The sequence below is a fragment of the Eubalaena glacialis genome, chromosome 2 (genome assembly GCF_028564815.1).
Source record: "Eubalaena glacialis isolate mEubGla1 chromosome 2, mEubGla1.1.hap2.+ XY, whole genome shotgun sequence".
NCBI lineage: Eukaryota > Metazoa > Chordata > Mammalia > Artiodactyla > Balaenidae > Eubalaena > Eubalaena glacialis.
The window spans coordinates 107,685,032-107,707,462 of NC_083717.1; the positions used below are offsets into that span (position 1 = coordinate 107,685,032).

At 46.2% G+C, this 22,431-nt stretch overlaps 1 protein-coding gene across 14 annotated transcripts in view; it reads left to right on the plus strand.

The window, feature by feature from the left end:
• Positions 1-305: 305 nt before the first annotated feature.
• The window catches only part of PPIP5K1 (diphosphoinositol pentakisphosphate kinase 1), a 54,234-nt gene continuing 32,108 nt past the window's right edge, over positions 306-22,431 (plus strand). For 6 of the 14 annotated variants that reach the window (XR_009699395.1, XR_009699394.1, XM_061180377.1 and 3 more), the window contains exons 1-27: positions 310-334; positions 3,898-3,993; positions 4,273-4,447; positions 4,879-5,074; positions 5,521-5,611; positions 5,837-5,922; positions 6,222-6,376; positions 6,509-6,610; positions 7,068-7,229; positions 7,391-7,512; positions 9,465-9,566; positions 9,789-9,875; positions 9,993-10,068; positions 10,212-10,321; positions 10,407-10,489; positions 10,658-10,789; positions 10,945-11,066; positions 11,441-11,623; positions 15,372-15,513; positions 15,703-15,926; positions 16,247-16,374; positions 16,586-16,700; positions 16,870-16,977; positions 17,588-17,704; positions 17,861-18,025; positions 19,856-20,005; positions 20,655-20,745. Coding sequence is in view for 12 of the 14 variants with exons in the window: in XM_061180377.1 (XP_061036360.1) it covers positions 4,301-4,447; positions 4,879-5,074; positions 5,521-5,611; positions 5,837-5,922; positions 6,222-6,376; positions 6,509-6,610; positions 7,068-7,229; positions 7,391-7,512; positions 9,465-9,566; positions 9,789-9,875; positions 9,993-10,068; positions 10,212-10,321; positions 10,407-10,489; positions 10,658-10,789; positions 10,945-11,066; positions 11,441-11,623; positions 15,372-15,513; positions 15,703-15,926; positions 16,247-16,374; positions 16,586-16,700; positions 16,870-16,977; positions 17,588-17,704; positions 17,861-18,025; positions 19,856-20,005; positions 20,655-20,745 (3,196 nt within the window). In the remaining 2 variants the exon portion in view is untranslated. Of the gene's footprint in view, positions 335-3,897; positions 3,994-4,272; positions 4,448-4,878; positions 5,075-5,520; positions 5,612-5,836; positions 5,923-6,221; positions 6,377-6,508; positions 6,611-7,067; positions 7,230-7,390; positions 7,513-9,464; positions 9,567-9,788; positions 9,876-9,992; positions 10,069-10,211; positions 10,322-10,406; positions 10,490-10,657; positions 10,790-10,944; positions 11,067-11,440; positions 11,624-15,371; positions 15,514-15,702; positions 15,927-16,246; positions 16,375-16,585; positions 16,701-16,869; positions 16,978-17,587; positions 17,705-17,860; positions 18,026-19,855; positions 20,006-20,654; positions 20,746-22,431 lie in introns of all 14 variants that reach the window. The other 8 variants (XM_061180381.1, XM_061180378.1, XM_061180383.1 and 5 more) reach the window with 4 other exon arrangements.

Consider the following 22,431-nt stretch of genomic DNA (forward strand, 5'->3'; position numbering starts at 1 on the left):
TTGTCCTCATGGAGGTGCAATGGCACAGACTCTGCCTCTTCCGCTACATCTCGCTTCCCCCCACTTCGTCTCAGTGGAAATTCTCTGTCTAGACCAAGCATCTGGACTGTGGCGACGCAATTGAAATCAGAAAAAGAACATCAGGTTGCACTTCCTCCCCAGAACCGCTAGAGGCCACCATCCTCCGCGCAGAAGCGCCGGCCAACGCAGCCTGACTCTGCTGCCGGTGCGCGCCCTCCGCTGATTGGTGGCGCCGAAGAGAAGTCGTGCTTTGATTGGGCCGCTGTCAGGTGTCGCTGCCGGCAGGTTCGGGTGCGCGAGCGCAGGGAGGCGGGTGAGTGAGGGCCGGGGGCGGTGGGGGAGTGGCTGGGGGCTGGGGGCGGTATCTGAGGGGGTGGACTGGGTAGAGTGGGCTCCTTCGGTGCCGAGGGCCCTGGTTAGGAGCGGCTGGGGGCAGCTCTGGAAAGAGACCCAGCGGAGAGGCCTCAATGTCTGCGAAGGGAGAGTGAGGCGGGGAAGGCGGGGGCGGGCAAAAGGCTAGAGGAGTCGGGATGGGAGGTGGTAATCGTGACCCGGAGCTGAGTGAGGGGAGCGCAGAGGAGGGGGTCAGCGAGAGAAGAGATAGGCGTGTGAAGGTCTGCGTGAGGAAGAGGGGGTCCTGCTGAGCCAGGGGAGTCTGCCGGGGAGAGGGTCAGGGCGGGCAGGTCTGTGTGAGCAGGCGTGGGAGTGGAGTCAGACCGGAGGCTCGGCTGGAGGAAGGGGTTGTTGCAGAGAGGAGAGAGAAGGTGAGCCTGGAGGGAAGGCAGGTCGGGAAGGAGTGGCTCTCAGACAGTCTGTGCGGGGGAGCATTGAGGGTTCCATATAAATTTGTTACCAAGTGTGGTGACTCATCTGAGGGTTTGAAGGACTGTTTAAGGCTGGGGAGTCAATGAGCGAGAGGATTAGTTGTATTGTTGATTGGATGGGTTGATTAGTGATGTAGGAGCGGGCAGTAGTTAGGGGAGTCAATGAAGAGTCCTTTTAGTAAGTTGGGGAAAGAAGGCAGTATGAGTGAGTTGATACCGAGAACAAGGGCATCAGCACAGTTCATCAGTGGCAGAATAAGGGTATGTATGAAGCATTAAAAACTGCATCAAGAAGGAGCGAAGGGGTCCACTGTTGAAGGAGATAGTGTTTGCGGCCTGAGGAGTTTTAACTGTGTTGGAAGTATTCCCGCCTGACTCTGTACTGACCTTTCTCTTTCATCACTGATGGAGCCCTCCATCAAGTGGAGAAGTGCATGGTGGTTAAAGAAATTAGAGGACTAGGAAAGCTGCCCTAAATTCTAAGGGATAAAGAAGTTACACAGTTTACCCTCCCTTCAGTCCCTTCTCTAGATCTGATTTAACTTAGATGTTCCTGAGAAGATTGCCCACCTGCCCCTCCCTCTCTCCTTACCAATTATACTATCTCCTCCTTCCTCCCCTCCCTGACTCCCTTCCACATTGATTCAGGCCCCAGTAAGACTGCCCTTTAGCCTACTGTAGAGTCTGAAGTTTTCTTTTGCAACAAAGTATTAGGGGAGAGGGGGAAGGGGAGAAGAGCACAGAAAACAGGGCAATGGCTCTTGGAACACCACATTAAATCCCAGCTTCTCGCAGAGGTACATCTAAATAAATCCTGGCTTATTTCATAGCTATTTCTGTCAGGCTTCTATTTCTGCTTTGTTAACTATGAATTTAGACCTTTCATCTCTCTTCAGCTCCATATTTGTGAACAGATTCTCCTTTGCCATTCAATTATCATCTCCTGTTATAGAGTTATAATAGAATTTCAAGAATGTGACAGTGTACATTCAGTAGAAAACCAGGAAAGACCTAGTGGAAGAAAGTGTGGAGGGTTAGGAATCTTAGACATAGAGAAAGCTCCTGCTTCAGAGAAAGGATAAAGCGTGCAACAAAATTCTGCTTGCTTAAACTATACAGGGACCTTGGGAATGTCACAAGTCATGGAAATTGGGTCAGGTCACGAAAAAGGATTTCAAAGAAACAGGCTATAATCAGGAGGGGTGTGTATGTATACGACCTGCAGTGTACAACTGAAAATGTTAAGCCTAAGGAGAATGTTGTGCCCTCACGGTGGTTGAGCAACGGAGCAGATGGTGAAGACTAGAAAGGTCAAGATCTATATAAAGATTAGCTATAACTTTCTAATCAAAGCTGCAAACTCACTTGTAATGGAAGGGTTTAAAATAAAAATACAGAAAGTAAATATTGAAGACTAAAAACCTGTAAGACTAAATTACTCCATTTACTTAAGGAGTTTGTGGCTTTCATTAGAGCCATTGGTCAGTATTTCTGAGAACTTTTGCAGAATGTAGAAAATTGCTGATGTGACTCAATTTCATTTTTGGAAAAAAATAACAGATACCCATATCCCCACAATTTAGTATTAACAGATGTTAACTGTTTGTATATTTGCTTCAGAGTTTTCTTAATTGAAATAAACATTATAGATAAGGTTGTGAAGTTCCATTTGAATCCTTCTCAGTTGTTTTCCCCTCTGCTCAGAGGTAACCACTATCATGAATTTGATATCTTTCTTTCCCGTCTGTTTTTATACTTCTAATTATGTATACAGCCATAAACATATGTAGTATTTTTTATTTGTACAAGTGGAATTGTCCTGCATGTATGTTTCTGCAGTTTGCATTTGGAAGCTGTCCATGTTATATATAGCTTTGATTCATTTTTTAAAAATGGAAATATAGTTAATTTACAATGTGTTAGTTTCAGGTGTACAGAAAAATGATTCACATATATATATATATATATATATATACATACACACACAAGGTATTGAGTATATTTCCCTGTGCTATACAGTTGGTCCTTGTTGTTTACCGATTTTATATATAGTAGTGTGTATATGTTAATCCCAAGTTCCTAATTTACCCCCCCGATTCATTTTTAATAGTTGCTGTTAGTCAACCATTTGTAAACACAACATTACATTTATCCATTCTTCTACTTGTGACATCTGAGTTGTTCTCGGTTTTTGCCATTACCAGCAGTAAGGTTATGAACATCCTTGCAAATGTCTTCTTATGTGGGAGAGTTTCTCTACAGCGGAGTTTCTCAACCTCGGCACCACTCACATTTTGGACTGGGCAATTCTTTGCTGTGGGGGTATATCCTGTGCATTTTAGAATGTTGAGCAGCATCCTTGGGCTCTACTCACTAGATGCCAATAGCATCTCCCCAGTTGTGACAACCGAAAGTGTCTCCTGACAAATGTCCTTTGCACAGTATAATCACAGTTGGTTAAGAACCGCTGCTGCAGGTGTATGTATGCAGAAGTGGAACTGCCAGGTTGTTCTGACTCAATTTTAAGTCTTAAGATATTCTCACTGATAATGGCTCTAGGCAGGGTTTTTTTTTCCATTGTAGCTTCTGGTATGAAGGACCTTGGCCTAGACCAGCCTTGTGTCTGTTGTACCCTGAGATGGTAGAGAGAAAATTGAAATTTCAGTTTGAGAATGGGTTGGAGCCTGTTGTATGGATGCCTGTATCCTCAACTTCCCAACTAGCACTAGACCTCTTTCCTTGAACAGATTTTCTGGAACTGAGCATCTCTCTTTTAAGGTAAAGCAGGTGAAGGAGAGACGGGGCATAGGGGATTTTAATGTTCTGATTTAATGTTTAGAACATAGGATGCCCTCAATCAATGTTTTTTTGAGTTAATCCTTGGTAGGAATGAAGATGGGGGTTAAGAGCAAAGGCAAATGAACTCTCTTATTCCTCTGCTCTTGAATTAAATCACTGAGTTCAACACTACTGTGGGGAAGTGGAGAAGGGCCAGGAACATTTTGGAATGAATCCAAAGTTGAACTGTCACTCTAACCTTCTCTTCTGGTAGGAATCAACAGTAGCCTTCCATGAGGAACTGCCTTTCCCATTTGCTGCTGGAGTTGACAGTTTTTCCTGCTGGCAGAATCAGGGACATGCCAGCACTGTAAGGGTTAATCTACTGATCCTCTTACCAGTCTCATGGTTGGGGGTGGGGTGAGCAGGGAGGAAAAGGGAGACCTCGCTTTTCTCTTAGGGATCTTTAGTCATCTCAAGTCATAGCCCACATGCCTCCTTTCCTGTTGATCCTTCTCACCATAGCTTTGTTTCCTGTTTCCCCTAGTCCCCTTGTAGTTCCCTCTTATTTTCTCATTCCCCATCCCCCATCCCCACCCACTGCCATGGGGCTTGGATTCTGAACTAACAGGGATACCCTCCACTGCAGAGCGGGATGAGTGGGTGCTCCGGCGGGGATGTGGTCATTGCCGGCCAGTGAGGGCGAGAGCGCCACAGCCCACTTCTTCCTTGGAGCTGGAGATGAGGGGCTGGGCACCCGTGGAATAGGCATGAGGACAGAAGAGAGTGACAGCGAGCTCCTTGAGGATGAGGAGGATGAAGTGGTAAGACCAGGGAAAATGATGTAACTTGGTTCTGGGACCCCTGTCATAGTTGAGATTCCATAGGATGGAGACACCTCTCCCCATTCTTCCCAAATGCATAGACTCCCTGTCATAAACAGGCCCTATTCTGATTAAGGGGAAGGGCAGTGGAGATTGGTTAGATTGCCTCTCTTTGAAGCCCCTACCCTTATGCCCTCCTCTTGTTGTCTCATTATTATTGGTTCTCCTACTCTTCTGCCCGAGTACACATTTCCTACTGTGGCAGTAGGAATACCTGCAGGTACCCCAATCTAGGCCTAAGTTAGGAGATAACTTTAACCCCATAGGTCCAAAGTCCTGGCAAGAAACTCTGTGCCCTAAGGAGATGAGACAGTGTTCCCTGATAGGGATGGTTTAGGTGGGAAGTATCTGACAGCACTTCCTCTCTGTAGCCTCCTGAACCTCAGATCATTGTTGGCATCTGTGCCATGACCAAGAAATCCAAGTCCAAGCCAATGACCCAAATCCTAGAGCGACTCTGCAGATTTGACTACCTGACTGTTATCATCCTGGGAGAAGATGTGATCCTCAATGAACCTGTGGAAAACTGGCCATCCTGCCACTGCCTCATCTCTTTCCACTCCAAAGGTTGGTGTCTGTGAAGGAAAATGGGAAGGAATGGTGTCGGGAATGCTGGACTGGGAAATGAGGCTCTTACTGTCAAGTAGTAAAGAGGCCGTCAGCTCTTCCCGACACACTAGGGAACAGTGCAAAGGGGTCTGTTCTCCCTACATCTTGGAGGAGTTGCCGGGGGTAGATTAAAGCCCATATTTGAACCTCAGGACAGCTCTAAGATTCTTAGGGTCTCTGACAGAATTGGTCTTTGGAAGGACCCTAAAAATAATTTCTGTTTTACTTTTTTCTGATGGATATTCTAGACTTGGGAAGTTGGGCAGGAGGATGAGTGCTGGGTTGGATGGGTAGTGGAGCTCAGTGGCAACTAATAGCTTTAATACGTCTATTTCTCTTGCTGTTTTCTCACTGTCTCTTTCATTTTCTTCCTTTGGTCTCTCTATTTCCTTTCTCCATCCCAGGCTTTCCTCTGGACAAAGCTGTTGCTTACTCCAAGCTTCGAAACCCTTTTCTTATCAATGACCTGGCTATGCAGTATTACATCCAGGATAGGTATAGCTTTCTGTTGACTGGTGGGATGGGTGGCCCTGAGATTATGCCTGTTTAGAGAACCCACTCTGGGAGGGGCAGAGTCAAACAAACATGCTTAATTTTTGTACCATACCCTCTTGAGTTCTGTACACGGGTGTCTCCCAATTCCTGAATGAATGAAATCCCTAGCCTCTCCCCTGGTCACCATCCCCCACCTCTCCCAGCTAATTTATTCGGGGGTGACAGGAGGGAGGTGTACCGGATCCTGCAGGAGGAGGGTATTGATCTGCCTCGATATGCTGTGCTCAACCGTGACCCTGCCCGGCCTGAGGGTGAGTACCTGGCCTTGTCCAGTCCTGCCCTGCTTTCTATGACTTAGCCCAGTTCTCGTTCCTCTAGACGTCCCCTATGTACCACCCGGCTCAGTGAGGCTTTGGTTACTGGATTATGGGTAGAGCTAGAGCCATGGGTCTTTGGACAGAACCTTGGACCTCTTATGTAGATATTAATTACCATATCTATTATTAAGATATGGTCATAGCAATTTGAGGGTTATGGAGATTACAACTCAGAGAAGTGGGAGTTGGAAGTATTCTTAGGCCCTAGGAATGACCACACGCCTACCTTTCAGAGTGCAACCTGATTGAGGGTGAAGACCAGGTGGAGGTAAATGGAGCCGTCTTTCCCAAGCCCTTTGTGGAGAAGCCAGTGAGTGCAGAGGACCACAATGTTTACATCTACTACCCCAGCTCAGCTGGAGGAGGAAGCCAGCGCCTCTTCCGTAAGGTATGGGAGACATTTGGGCATTTGGGGAGGCAGAGAAGTAGAAGGGCGAGAATGAGGTTGTGGGGAGGGAAGCTGGAGGATTTGGGGACAAGTTAGAGGCAACTTTTTTTTTCCTTCCTTTTTCTCCTGAAGATTGGCAGCCGGAGCAGCGTTTACTCTCCTGAGAGCAGCGTCCGTAAGACAGGGTCATACATCTATGAGGAGTTTATGCCAACAGATGGCACAGATGTCAAGGTTATGGTGGATACAGGGATTTAAGAGGTTATAAATGTCTGGGTGGGGTGGGGTGCTTGGGAAGCAAGTGGAAGTGTATGGAAGTGGTCGTAGAAAATAAAGTATGAATGTGATTGGCTTTCATATGCAGGTGAAGGTAAGAAGTGGGGGAAGTAGGTATTTACATTGTCACTATCAGAGCAAGGGCAAGAGTGACATGGAAAATGGAATACTGTTGGTAAGTTATTCCTTAGTAAGGACTAGGCAATAGTTTTGGAGTCCTGTGGAGAAACCTTCATAATGATACTAGAGCTCAGTAAGAAAAATGTCAGTCTCCTTGTTCATAAAACTCGGGGATTTGTTTGTTTTGTTTTTGTTTTTGTTTACTGTGAAACTAGTCTACAGACATAGTGCTCATATTGTCTTCTCATATGCAGGGTGAGCTGTGGGCATACTCAGTGATGCTATGTACCTGCAGGTGTATACAGTGGGACCAGACTATGCCCATGCTGAAGCCAGAAAATCTCCAGCTTTGGATGGGAAGGTCGAAAGAGACAGTGAGGGGAAAGAAATTCGATATCCAGTCATGCTGACTGCCATGGAAAAGCTGGTGGCCAGGAAAGTCTGCGTAGCTTTTAAGGTGGAGGAAGTCCCCCTTGGCGAAGGGGAGGGTGTGTGTGCGGGGTGGGGGGGGGGGGGGCGTGGTGGGGGGAGGGATGCAGGAGAGGGGCTGTGGAATGAGGGGGGTGCTGAGAAGGAAGAGTGGCTCTCTTGTTCTCATCTTGCTTTTATCCCCTGCAGCAAACAGTCTGTGGTTTTGACCTCCTTCGTGCCAATGGTCACTCCTTTGTGTGTGATGTCAATGGCTTCAGTTTTGTCAAGAATTCGATGAAATACTACGATGACTGTGCCAAGATTCTGGGGTAAGGGACACAGTGGTCTGAGCTGGGGAGAATGGGCTTAAAGAAGAGAATTGGAAAGTTTTTACGTTATAGGCATGCCTTGTTTTATTGAGCTTCGCGGATACTGTGTTTTTTTACATATTGAAGGTTTGTGGCAACCTTGTGTCGAGCAAGTCTGTTGGCGCCATTTTTCCAACAGCATTTGCTTACTTCGTGTCTCTGTGTGACATTTTGGTAATTCTCACAATATTTCAAACGTTTTCACTATCATATTTGTCATAGTGATCTGTGATCAGTGATCTTTGATGTTACTATTGCAAAAAGATTACAACTTGCTGAAGGCTCAGATGATGGTTAGCATTTTTTTTTTAGTAAATTTATTTATTTATTTTTTATTTTTGGGTGTGTTGGGTCTTCGTTGCTGTGCGCAGGCTTTCTCTAGTTGCGGCAAGCAGGGGCTACTCTTCGTTGTGGTGTAAAGGCTTCTCACTGTGGTGGCTTCTCTTGCTTCAGAGCACGGTCTCTAGGCGCGCGGGATTCAGTAGCTGTGGCGCGCAGGCTCAGTCGTTGTGGCTCACAGGCTCTAGAGCACAGGCTCAGTAGTTGTGGCGCATGGGCTTAGTTGCTCCACAACATGTGGGATCTTCCCAGGCCAGGGATCGAACCCGTGTCCCCTGCATTGGCAGGCAGATTCTTAACCACTGTGCCACCAGGGAATCCCTATGGTTAGCATTTTTTAGCAATGAAGTATTTTTTAATTAAGATATGTACATTTTTTTAGACCTAATGCTATTGCACACTTAATATACTACAGTATACTGTAAACATAACTTTCACATGCACTGCGAAACTAAAAAACGCATGTGACTCACTGTATTGCGATATTCACTTTATTGTGGTGGTCTGGAACTGAACTCACGATATCTCCGAGGTATGCCTGTATTTTAAATATCGTAAAAATGGTTTAAAAGTGAAAAAGGTGGGAATGCCCTGGTGGTCCAGTGGTTGGGACTCTGAGCTTCCCCTGCAGGGGGCACGGGTTCAATCCTTGGTCGGGGAACTAAGATCCTACAAGCCATACAGCGCAGCCAAAAAAAAAAAAAAGAATATAGGGCTTCCCTGGTGGAGCAGTGGTTAAGAATCCGCCTGCCAATTCAGGGGACACGGGTTCAAGCCCTGGTCTGGAAGATCCCACATGCCGCGGAGCAACTAAGCCCCAGCGCCACAACTACTGAAGCCTCAGTGCCTAGAGCCCATGCTCTGCAACAAGAGAAGCCACTGCAATGAAAACCCACGTACTGCAAGGAAGAGTAGCCCCCACTCGCCGCAGCTAGAGAAAGCCCACGTGAAACAACGAAGACCCAACGCAGCCAAAAATAAAATAAATTAAAAAAAAAAAAGAGTATAGTTAAAGCCCCTACATACCCCTTACTAATTATATCCCCTTCCCTCCCACCCCCCAGAGGTAACCAGTCCTTTATTTGGTCATTCCCATTTATATATTCATATTTTTTTTTACATATATGGGGTGGTTTTTGCATTTTTTTTTTTAATTATTTATTTATTTATTTATTTATTTTTGGCTGTGTTGGGTCTTCGTTTCTGTGCGAGGGCTTTCTCTAGTTGTGGCAAGCGGGGGCCACTCTTCATCGTGGTGCGCGGGCCTCTCACTATCGCGGCCTCTCTTGTTGCGGAGCACAGGCTCCAGACGCGCAGGCTCAGTAGCTGTGGCTCACAGGCCCAGTTGCTCCGCGGCATGTGGGATCTTCCCAGACCAGGGCTCGAACCCGTGTCCCCTGCATTGGCAGGCAGATTCTCAACCACTGCGCCACCAGGGAAGCCCCCTTTTTGCATGTTTTTAGATTTTATGTTAATGTATTTTTCAACTACTTGTTAGTTTTTGTGAGCTTCATTCATATATGTAGTTCTGGTTCATTCATTTTCACATGGCTTCTTTGCATTTCTCCTTCTAGGAACACCATAATGCGGGAGCTTGCCCCGCAGTTCCAGATCCCATGGTCCATCCCCACAGAGGCTGAGGACATTCCCATTGTCCCTACCACATCTGGCACTATGTGAGCAAAAGTAAAAGTTAAACATCTGGAGTAACCTACTTAAGGCATCTGTGTCAGACCAGTGGTTACTTCCTGACCCTGTGCCATCTGACTGGTGGAGCCTACCTTTATTCCTAATCTCAGATAGTTTTTCCTCTGTTCTTTGACCCGTTGGGTAGGATGAAATGGGAGGCGGTGTGGGGTGGGATTGGGGAGAGGCTCTAACAACATTCCCTATCTTAGGATGGAACTTCGTTGCGTCATTGCAATTATCCGTCATGGGGATCGTACCCCCAAGCAGAAGATGAAGATGGAAGTGACACACCCAAGGTGGGCAGAGTATCCTAATCTAGACAAATAGGTTTTTGTGAGGGAAATGGGGAGGGGTACCTCCTAGAGGTTCTTGTCTGTCTCAGCCCATACTGAAGCTTCTCCTTATTTCTTCAGGTTTTTTAGTCTATTTGAAAAACATGGTGGCTACAAGACAGGGAAATTAAAACTGAAGCGGCCCGAGCAGCTACAGGTAAGGTGAAGAATCTGGCTGGGAGGAGCAGTGCTACAGAAAGATAGAGGGTATGGGATTGGGGGCCTCAGTGAGAGACCAGGATGAAAGCCTAACCAGCCAGGACTTGGCCTCCTGCACGGATACCCTGTTGTTTCCTCCAGGAGGTGCTGGACATCACAAGGCTGCTATTGGCTGAACTGGAAAAAGAACCAGGTGGTGAGATTGAGGAGAAGACTGGGAAACTGGAGCAGCTGAAATCTGTGCTGGAGATGTGAGAAAGGGAATAGGAAAGGGGGGCCACTAGCAGTGAGAATTGGGTGCTGGGGTAGAAAGTAAACTGTGAGTTTATCCTGCAGGTATGGTCACTTCTCAGGCATCAACCGGAAGGTGCAGTTAACTTACTACCCTCATGGAGTAAAAGCTTCTAATGAGGGGCAAGGTAAGATGTAATACCCCCTTCCCATTACCACTCACATCTTTTATTCTTGAACCCTTAGATGACCTCTATCCCAAATTACCTTTCCGGGCTCCTCAGAAGACCTAACATTTAGATGTCCCCACTATTTTCCTTAGATCTAGACCTGTTCACTGCCCCTTATTCCCACAGATCCACAGGGGGAGGCTCTGGCCCCATCCCTATTGCTGGTACTGAAGTGGGGTGGAGAACTGACCCCTGCTGGCCGTGTTCAGGCTGAGGAGCTGGGGCGAGCTTTCCGCTGCATGTACCCTGGAGGACAGGGTGAGTGTTTTGTAAATACCTAGCAGGGCTGAGATAAGATGATTAGAGAATAAGTTGGGGAAACAAGGGACAGAGACAATAGGGAAGTTAAAGGGGAAATGAGCATTCGTGGGTATTTATAGCCGTCCATTCCTGGTCTTCCCCTTTGCCCCCAGGTGACTATGCTGGCTTCCCCGGGTGTGGGCTGCTTCGCCTCCATAGCACCTTCCGCCATGATCTCAAGATATATGCCTCTGATGAGGGCCGTGTCCAGATGACTGCTGCAGCCTTTGCTAAGGTGCACACTACAGTTCTCCCACAGTCCCAGCTTCCATTAGGTAGAGAAGCAGAGTTTGGAGAACAAGTTGGAAATTTCAGAGTGTTTGTGTGCCAACTCAGAGAAGTTTCTGCTTGTGTCTGACTGCATTCTTTTTTTTTTTTTTTAATTGGGGTATAGTTGCTTTACAATGTTGTGTTAGTTTCTACTGTACAGCAAAGTGAATCAGCTGTATGTACTGACTGCATTCTATACTGCTGAGAATAATTAGTGGGGTGGGCCCCTTGACCTATACCCCAACTCCCAAGCCAGCTCTCATTTGATCTCTGGGACCATCGAGGCCTAGGGAAACTAGACTGGAAGGAAAACTAATAGATTTTGTGCTTCCCCTCCAGGGCCTTCTAGCTCTAGAAGGGGAGCTGACACCCATTTTGGTACAAATGGTGAAGAGTGCCAACATGAACGGGCTCTTGGACAGTGATGGCGATTCCCTGAGCAGCTGCCAGCACCGGGTGAAGGCTCGGCTGCACCACATTTTGCAGCAGGATGCACCCTTTGGCCCTGAGGATTATGATCAGGTCAGGCTCTCCTAGACTTTGTGCCCCACACAACCCAATCCCCAAATCCTAGAATTCTAAATAATAGTGATCAGTAATGGTACTTACTATGTGCCAGGCACTGTTTTATGTGCTCTCCCATGTATTGTATCATTTAATCCTTACCGTTTGAGATAAGTATGGGTCCACAATCTGTCATCCACAGTTTTGGAAATGAAAAAGATTTTTATAACTTTGCCACCAAGATTCGTTTGACAGCAAAACCCGACATGGTAAGACTCTTTCTAATCCCCATTTATCCCATCTAGTGTAAATAGTTATACATTTTGCTACAGAAATAGAAAAGTGTTTGGTTATGTCCTAGGCCCTGCTGGAGGTATTATCTAACATGTGGCATATGCACCGTATTAACTTCTTAAAGTCCCAAGAATTCTCAATTCCAAAACACAGTTGATCCCGAGGATTTTGAATGAAAGGATGTTTCAGTTTATCTGTTGCTGTATAAAAAACTACCCCCAAACTCAGTAACTTAAGACAAAAACCATTTTATCACCTTACAGCTCTAGGCTCAACTAGTCTTGCTTAGGGTCTTCCCTAAAATTGCCCAGCTGCTGTCCAGATGTTGGGGCTGGAACCATCTGGAGGCTCAACTGGGATGCTAGGATGGCTGGGCTCTCTCCCTCCTCGTGATGTCCCTGTCCCTGTAGTCTCAGAGCCTCTCCTCTCCATGTGTTTTTCCCATGTGGTTTTTCTAGCAGACCAGGGATCAAATCCATGCCCCCGGCAGTGGAAGCATGAAGTCCAACCACTGGACCATCAGGGAATTCCCCAGACGGATTTCTTAAATAGTATCTTAGGACTCCCCCATAGCAGAAACTTTCAAGCTTTTTTAAAGTGTAGGCCCAGAATTAGCACAGTATAACTTTGTTATTTTCTGTTGGTTAAGCAGTCACAGGGCCAGCCCAGATTCAAGGGAAGGGGAATGTGACAAAGAATTAATGGCCATCTTTAATCCACTGTAAGAACTGTGGACCGGTACTACTTTTCCCCCCCTTTACAGATGAGGAAGCCTAGGCTCAGAAGAATTTAAGCAGCCTTTCCAAGGTCACCCAAGGAATCTAACTAGAGAGCCCAGGCTGTTAGCCACTACAATATACTGCCTCACAGTATTAATCACAGTGGATGCCACTACCCAAGCCATCCTTTTTCCTATGTATCCATGCCATGATTGACTGGGGATCATGTGCCAGACAGTGATTTTCTACCATCCTCCTACTCACAGCTCCTCATTTCATAACTGCTGTGTAACCATTTTTGATAGATTCTTAAATAAGCAAAGTAGCTGAGCACATTGACTAGAGAATGGCATTTTCTGTGTTCTTCTCTGAGCAGGCCTTGATAAAGGGGCAGGACCTTGCTGCCTTATTTTCCAATCCATTGCTCAATGTCAAATCCAAAAAAGCTAAGGTATCTTTCCTTTTTCCTTGCTTCCTTTTGCCAGCAAGAATGGAACTTGTGAGGACCGAGGTAGAATGAGTACATTCAACCTGCAGTCTCCTTTCCCCCTCCCCATTCTTCATTTTTTTTTTTTTTTAAACATCTTTATTGAAGTATAATTGCTTTACAATGGTGTGTTAGTTTCTGCTTTATAACAAAATGAATCAGTTATACATATACATATGTTCCCATATCTCTTCCCTCTTGCATCTCCCTCCCTCCCACCCTCCCTATCCCACCTCTCTAGGTGGTCACAAAGCACCGAGCTGATCTCCCTGTGCTATGCGGCTGCTTCCCACTAGCTATCTATTTTACATTGGGTAGTGTATATATGTCCATGACACTCTCTCACCCCGTCACATCTCACCCCTCCCCCTCCCCATATCCTCAAGTCCATTCTCTAGTAGGTCTGTGTCTTTATTCCCGTCTTGCCACTAGGTTCTTCATGACCTTTTTTTTTTTTTCCTTAGATTCCATATATATGTGTTAGCATACTGTATTTGTTTTTCTCTTTCTGACTTACTTCACTCTGTATGACAGACTCTAACTCCATCCACCTCATTACAAATACCTCCATTTCATTTCTTTTTATGGCTGAGTAATATTCCATTGTATATATGTGCCACATCTTCTTTATCCATTCATCCGATGATGGACACTTAGGTTGCTTCCATGTCCTGGCTATTGTAAATAGAGCTGCAGTGAACATTGTGGTACATGACTCTTTTTGAATTATGGTTTTCTCAGGGTATATGCCCAGTAGTGGGATTGCTGGGTCGTATGGTAGTTCTATTTTTAGTTTTTTAAGGAACCTCCATACTGTTCTCCATAGTGGCTGTATCAATTTACATTCCCACCAACAGTGCAAGAGTGTTCCCTTTTCTCCATACCCTCTCCAGCATTTATTGTTTCTAGATTTTTTGATGATGGCCATTCTGACCAGTGTGAGATGATACCTCATTGTAGTTTTGATTTGCATTTCTCTACTGATTACTGATGTTGAGCATTCTTTCATGTGTTTGTTGGCAATCTGTATATCTTCTTTGGAGAAATGTCTATTTAGGTCTTCTGCCCATTTTTGGATTGGGTTGTTTGTTTTTTTGTTATTGAGCTGCATGAGCTGCTTGTAAATCTTGGAGATTAATCCTTTGTCAGTTGCTTCATTTGCAAATATTTTCTCCCATTCTGAGGGTTGTCTTTTGGTCTTATTTATGGTTTCCTTTGCTGTGCAAAAGCTTTTAAGTTTCATTAGGTCCCATTTGTTTATTTGTGTTTTTATTTCCATTTCTCTAGGAGGTGGGTCAAAAAGGATCTTGCTGTGATTTATGTCATAGAGTGTTCTGCCTATGTTTTCCTCCAAGAGTTTGATAGTGTCTGGCCTTACACTTAGGTCTTTAATCCATTTTGAGTTTATTTTTGTGTATGGTGTCAGGGAGTGTTCTAATTTCATACTTTTACATGTACCTGTCCAATTTTCCCAGCACCACTTATTGAAGAGGCTGTCTTTTCTCCACTGTATATGCTTGCCTCCTTTATCAAAGATAAGGTGACCATATGTGTGTGGGTTTATCTCTGGGCTTTCTATCCTGTTCCATTGATCTATATTTCTGTTTTTGTGCCAGTACCAAACTGTCTTGATTACTGTAGCTTTGTAATATAGTCTGAAGTCAGGGAGCCTGATTCCTCCAGCTCCATTTTTCGTTCTCAAGATTGCTTTGGCTATTCGGGGTCTTTTGTGTTTCCATACAAATTGTGAAATTTTTTGTTCTAGTTCTGTGAAAAATGCCAGTGGTAGTTTGATAGGGATTGCATTGAATCTCCCCATTCTTCATTGACTGTGACCATCCTAAATGCTTGAGTTGGAACTTAGTTCTGAGACAGCACCTCTACTCTAGATTCAAGCTAGCATCTTGTTTAGAGGAGTAAGATAGTTATGTCTATCACCCACTCATGAAAACATTCTGTGGGGATTTTGGTTTAATCTGTATTCCTCAGCATTTTCTGTGCTTATTTTAGAACCCCCAAGAAAAGAACCTAGATCTATTTTATTTCCTCTGACTCCAAGACTTTTAAGATGACCCATTCTTAGATGACTGTGTGCTAGAGCAGTCCCCTCATCTGAACTGCTAGTGTTCCCAGTAGCCTAAGAATGCTTGTTGGGTGAGCCAACAGATAGAGCTTATTTTCAGGCAGTCTCTCTGTAATAAGCTCACAGCAATCTAGGCAACTGGCACTGAACCTGTCTTGCTTTTCATCTTTCTATTCTCCACAGCTGGCTCCCACTGGAAGCACTTCCCTACTCAACTCCATGGCTATAATCCAGAATCCTGTGAAGGTCTGTGATCAGGTATTTGCCCTGATTGAAAACCTCACTCACCAGATCCAGGAACGGATGCAGGACCCCAAGTCTGTAGGTGGGTTTGAATACTACTATCTTCCTTTCAAGATTTTGGGTACGGATGGGTTCCTCAGGCAATCCTGTGTCCTCTCCTAAGTGTCTGAGACACGTCATTCTCATCTCTCTGGTTCTGCTTCAGATTTGCTAGGGTCTTTTGTTAGAGGTGAAGCCTTTGGCTCTGTCTGACTGTCTGTCTTCCTTCCAGACCTGCAGCTTTACCACAGCGAGACACTAGAGCTAATGCTACAGCGTTGGAGCAAGCTGGAGCGTGACTTCCGACAGAAGAGTGGGCGCTATGATATCAGTAAGATCCCTGACATCTATGACTGTGTCAAGTATGATGTGCAGCACAATGGGAGTCTGGGACTTCAAGGCACAGCAGAGTTGCTCCGTCTCTCTAAGGCACTGGCTGATGTGGTCATTCCCCAGGTGTGTCTCACATAAGGGATGGAGCCTGGGGCTAGGGGCACTGCGGAAGGAAGGAGAGAAAAGGCAGGAAGGAGGGGCGGTGTGGGAACCAGGGGAAGGAAACTTAGAGAAGGAATTAGTTGTTACAATTAGAGCTACAATCCTGGCTCTGAGGAAGCCCAAGAGGCTAACTGAGGAAAAACCTGGAGAGGGGGAATGTGGTGATTTTGGAAGAAGCCCTAGACCTGAGGTGAAGATAAGCATGATCTTGGACCTGGGAGTATGAGGCAAGAGGAAAACAAGATTCAATGAGGTGCTTATTCCTGGCCTGTGGCCCCTAGGAGTACGGGATCAGTCGGGAGGAGAAACTGGAAATTGCCGTGGGCTTCTGTCTTGCACTGCTGCGGAAGATACTACTTGACCTGCAGAGAACCCACGAGGATGAGTCTGTCAACAAGCTGCACCCCCTGTGAGGGAGGGCTGGGCGGGGCGCTGGATGGAGGGAGGGGCATGTCAGGGAGCTCTTGGGGCAGCCCAGGCTGGGACAGCTTGGGGAACCGAGAACGGAAGCGGTCCTGGGATGGAAAAGAGAGGGAAGTCTTTGAGGCGGGAGGAGGGAGTTTGTGGAGGGCCGAGAAGAGGACTGGCTGACAGTGTGAGTGACTTAGCTGCTGTCTCAGGTACTCCCGAGGAGTGCTCTCCCCAGGCCGCCATGTTCGAACACGTCTGTACTTCACCAGTGAAAGCCACGTCCACTCCCTACTCAGTGTCTTCCGTTATGGGGGACTTCTTGATGTAAGGATCCTTTTTCTTTCAGCCTATGAACATCTTTTCCCAGCGTTCTTTTACTCTCCTCCTCATGCTTCTTTTTTACCGCAAGCTTCCTCTGTTCTCCTCGTCTCCCTGCCCATTCCCTGACTCCCTCGTCCTTGGGCATTAGCTTACCTCTTCTTGTGTTCGGTAGGAGACCAAGGATGCACAATGGCAGCGAGCTTTGGCTTATCTTAGTGCCATCTCAGAGCTCAACTACATGACCCAGATTGTCATCATGCTTTATGAAGACAACACACGGGTGAGGAGCTAACAGGGGGAGGTGAGGAGAGGGCCCCTTCTTTCTTCTCCATCCCCTTTTAGGGAAAAACTTTTATGCTTAGAATCTGTAGAATCCAGTTAGGTGTGGTACCTAGGTGCAGCATGATAGAGAACATCCAGGAGATTCCTCCTGGAACAGAAAGCATGTTTTGGGTTGGTGTTGAGCCAGAGAGATACCAGAGAACATAGCTCTGGCATTAGGGAGGGTATGGAATTTGAACAATGTTACAATGAGTCTTTTTCTCTCAAACATTGTTACACATATACCTTCTTCATCTGGCTCCACAAAGGTATCTTTAAATGTGCTGCTGTATGCACTGTAGCAAAGCTGAATTCCTGTGGGAGATGGATAGGGAGGGGGACAGTTGTAGAACTGGAAGTTGGCAAGTCCTGTGGAGGTTGAGAGTATGAGGATCCTGTAACACTAGACTGTAGTTAAAGGGAGCTATTACTGTAGAGGGGTGTAAGACACTGAAACCTCAGCCCTGGGAGGATGTGTCCTCTTGAGTTCCTCTCTGTTGTCCCTGCCTGGTCTTCCACCACCATGTCCAGCTTCTCCAACTGCCCTTTCATCTGGTGATGCCCTAAAGGATCCCTTATCAGAGGAGCGGTTCCATGTGGAGCTGCACTTCAGCCCTGGAGTGAAAGGTGTCGAGGAAGAAGGCAGTGCCCCAACTGGCTGTGGATTCCGTCCAGCCTCTTCTGAGGTGGGTCAGAGTGCTGGGATTTGGGACTGGCGGATTTAGGAACCAAGTGATGGGAAACTCGGAAACAGTACAGGGAGGTTAAAAGGGTTGGGGAGAATTGGATTAGGAGGCTGGAGACCATTAACACCTCTCCTATCTATGCCTGTTGTTGGGTAGAATGAGGAGATGAAAACAGACCAAGGCAGCATGGAGGACCTGTGCCCAGGGAAGGCATCAGATGAGCCAGACCGAGCATTGCAGACCTCACCCCAGCCCTCTGAGGGCCCTGGCCTCCCAAAGAGATCACCCCTCATTCGTAACCGCAAAGCCGGCTCCATGGAGGTAATGGGAGGGGCTTGGGAGAAAGAAGTGGTGGAAGTGCTCATAGGACAATATCCATGAATCTCTGAATCCCCTCAGTGGAATTCTTAGGACCTTAAACAGAGTCTTTCTGCCCCTGATGGATATGTTTTACTTAATCTCTCTTTCACAGCTGGTCTCCCAGGAAAGCTCCTTTAAGCTGGTTGCTACTTCTGAGGTTAAAGAGATGCCAGTGAGGGGTGCCTGAGAGATAAGGACTTTTAGAGATGAGATTGAGGAGGAGGCCTCTGGATGAATTTGAAAAGGCAGTTCTTTAAAAGGAAATATAGTAGAAAAGCATGTACTCTGGGCTAAAATCCCAGTCTGATAATCAGACGCTGTGTGATCTTGGACAGGTACCTTCTCCAAGCCTAAATTTTTTTCATCTGTAAAATATAAGTAATACTCACCATATAGATGCTTAGTAAACAGTAACAATGATAACAATACAGTTGATAGTGAAGGCCAGGCCCCCTCCATCTCTTTGTTGTCTTGGGTAAATATTAAAGCTCAGATTGTAGTAAATATCACTTTACTAAAAATGGCGCTTTAATTTAACCCCTTTAGGGTTATCTATACTCTCATCCCAGAAAGGGAATCAAGTCTCGAGGTCTGTCTGTCTCCCCTTTGTTCTGATGAGGTTTATCAGTCTGGGCCTGGGTTCTCCTAGTCCTGGTTCTATTTCTCTAGCCTAGAGGAAAGGACTGTTGTAAATCTCACATTGTGTCCTGGAGTAAAAACCAAAGTTTTGGTCTTTTCCTGGAGAGATCCTTTCCCTCTTTGGCCCAATGACACTTTTTTTGACCCCATGATTTATCCCTGTCTCAGGGACCATGACTGTCTGTTTTGGGTCCTGCTTTGACAGATCAATCAGTTCACTCGGCTTGGTGCCTGCTGTCTTAAAGGAATCGGTCTTTCCATTTTGAAATATCTCAGAAGAATCTATAACTAGCTTACATAGGTTCAGCCAAAGGTTTATGGTTCAGATTTTGGAGAATGCTGAGAAGACAAACTGCAGTCTCTCTTCTAGACTCATCCTTTTCTTCCTGATTATTTTAAGATGGACTTGAGGTCATGAATACTCAGAGTTTCCTTAGGTGGGGTATGCATCATTTTTTCTTTGAGGTGTAAGTTAACTTAGTAGCCATAGTACATTAGTGCACTGCAGACTCATGTGAATAGATCAAATGGACAGAATGACATATGATCTTCCATTAATAAACTGCTCCTCCACATCCAGTGTCTTCCCCATTCACATCGTCTGCCAGTCTCTGGCACTATTATGTTGGACCCCCTTTTTTCTTCTGATTTAAGCAGTCAAGAGACAGGCAAAGCAGAGCTCTCAGTGTATCATCTCTCAGACTTGATGAAATTGACTTCTTTCAGGCCTATAGGAAGCTTTCTGTTGTAATCAGATTTCTTCCTCTCAGGTACTAGTGCTGCTTATACCATGGCTACCCAGGATGATGGTTGCCCAAGATATGCTCCTCAGCTTTGCAAGAAAATCTTCTCTCCGCTCTTTGGTCATACAACCTTTTAATATTAATATTTCCTCTCCGTGTTCTATAAGTACAGGCATTGGTAGTCTTATTCTTATCAACTACGACCCTTCTTTCCATCCCTTCTTCTCCTCTTGTCATCTTATATTTTTGGACTGGTTTAGAATACAAAATCTGTGACCTTCAGAGCAGCTGTGCCCTAGGCAATCATCCTCTCCAGCCTTACAACTGCCTCTGCCCAATGGGCCCAGGGCTTTTGGGAGCCTGTGGGTGTAAGGAGCCGTGACCGGCTTTCCACCCGGTCTGATTGCAGGTCATGAACATGCAGTGCACGGGGAACCTGGACCTGATCCCCTTGCGGGGACGGCGCCGCCGGAGGTCAGGGGACCTCCCCCGGCCTTCCCCATCCATCGGCCTACAGCCCCGGGCTGTGTCCACCACTCACCTGGCATCCTGCACACAGGTGTCCCTCCATACTTCATCTTCCCTTATTGCCTCTGTCTTTGCCTTTTGGGACTTAGGGACTCAGAACACTGTTGAGGGGTGTGTGTGTGTGTGTGTGTGTGTGTGTGTGTGTGTGTGTGTGTGTGTGTGTGTGTGGTGGGGGTTGTGTGATTGAGCCCTTGTGGGCTTTTCAGAAATCCATTTCATGTCTCCAGGAGTGGAGGGGAGGGCTTTTGGTTCAGATAAGAAACTGAGTATGGCTGCCATAGCCACAGCTGTCCCATGGAAAGAAGAGAGCGTAGCCAGACTTCTTATTGTGGCTGAGCTATTGTGATTTGCTTTCTGAGTTCTGTGGAGGGATATAAAAGATTAAGGTACCCTGCCCTGCTAAGCACTGAGAATGGTTGAATAATGATTTCTCAGACTTGGGATTAGAGGGCTGTAGGGACAGGCATCTTGGAAATAGAAGTGCTTTCTAGTATAGAAGGATTCCCTGGACAGTTTCCTCTGTAAAGTATACTCGTAGACTTTGCATTCTTCTTCTTCATAAAAATCCTTAAACTTCCTGACACTGCTTGGTTTTATAGGGGCAGGAATTCAGGACCTGGGTTTTAGACTTCTCAGTTGAGGTGGCAAAATGGTAATTAACATAGAGTCCTTTTCTCCAGGTGCTTTCTGAGACTTCATCCTCGAGGCCTGGTGGCTACCGACTCTTTTCATCTTCACGGCCACCAACAGAGATGAAGCAGAGCGGCCTAGGTATGGTTTTCCAGCATCTCTCATCTGTTGTTGGGAAGGGGTGTCTGTCTGTTCTTTAGAGTTTTACTGTGGGGAACCTTAGTCATGGGAGTTGGGGTCATCTAGTCAGTGGAATTGTTGGGTGGGGCTAGGGAGGATGAATTGGGAGAAGCCACATGTAGGTGTGAACTTTGATCCCAGATGATTGTTTGCATTCCAGGAAGCTGTCTGTCTTTTGGTTTTCTACACAACCCCCATTTCTCTGGCTGAAGGGCATTTTTCGGGCTTCCCCTCTTACTCCTTATCTGTCCCTTCAGTCTAGCCCAGACATTTAGGGTCCATGGACACTCTGACTCTTCAGAGTTATCAGAGACAAAGCTATAAATAGAGGCACTTGTGAGACGCTCCCTTCCCCCAATAACGGTCATATTCCTCATTTGGAGAACTGTGCCATGTCTTCCTTTGAGACCTGTGTTTATTACATCCTTGCTCTGGCCCCTCCTACCTCCATGCCCTCCCCTTCATCCTCTCCTAATCCTGTAATTCTTTTTCCTTCCTTCCTGAAAATTGAGGGACAAATCTGAGACTGGTGTAGTGGCAGAGGCTTCTCTCAGGACTTTGAGGGAATGTCTGTTGATTTTTTTGATTCCTGGAGAGGGGTGGAGAACATCATTCAACCTTTCCTAAGAACACAGACTGCAGGAAGGACCAAGCCTCAGAGGGTATTGTATTCTTTGGGAGTGGGGAGGGGTCCTTGGGAGGGACTATCTTTGAACACAGCGCCTGTGAGCCAGTAACCAGAACTGGCAGGTAGAGACAGTGGTGTGGGGTCTAGACTGGGTCCCCTGGCTCTTTCTGTCTTGTCCTATTATTCTCTCCATTTAGCTCCTTTCATTTTTCTGTTACCTTTCTCCTTGGCACCCAATTTCTTGGCCCCAAAACGGTCAGCATTTGGACCAGCAATGGGAAGAAAGGTTTTTGGTAATTTTCCAGGCTAATTTTATGGGAGTAGATTGCCTTCTAGATCCCTAAAATGAGGTAGATGGTTTGGTGCATGAAAAATAAATGACAAATGTCTAGATCTGTGATATGGACTTCTTTTCCCAGAAACCCCAGTAGAGAATAGGTTTCAGGTAGGTGGGAAAGAGGATAGGTGTGTCTGGCCCAGTTAAGGGGGAGTGCTGTCAAGAACAAGGCAGAGGCATGAGTCTGGTTGACAGATGGTGGTGGTAAGGTAAAGACTACCCCCTGAGATGATCCAAGACTGGACACGGCAGGATTGGTGGGACTACGCCAGAAAATTATTTCGTGGAGGAAGTAAATGTAGAACAAAGCTTGGGGGTGGGCTGGGATACAGCCAGCTAGTTCCAGCTTCTCTGAAAAAAGCAGACATATTTAGCAACCCTTATTTCTCTCTGGAACTCTATTCTTGAGCTTGTTTGAACATGAAAGGTAGGAGAAATTGCTGCGCAGAGGAGTGGTCCTCAATTCCAGGGTGGAAATTATCAGCCATCTGAACTACTTGATTTATGTGGTGACCCTGAAATGCTGGGACCCCTGAAACCATATCCCTTCTTTGTGGGCTCAAAGGAAACTGACCTCTCCACTCTGTCCATTTCCCCTATGAATGTTAAGTTCCCAAGTCAAACCCAGGGTCTTGGCTAAGATGGATTTGGAAGTAGAGGAGAAAATCCCACAAACTGGAGT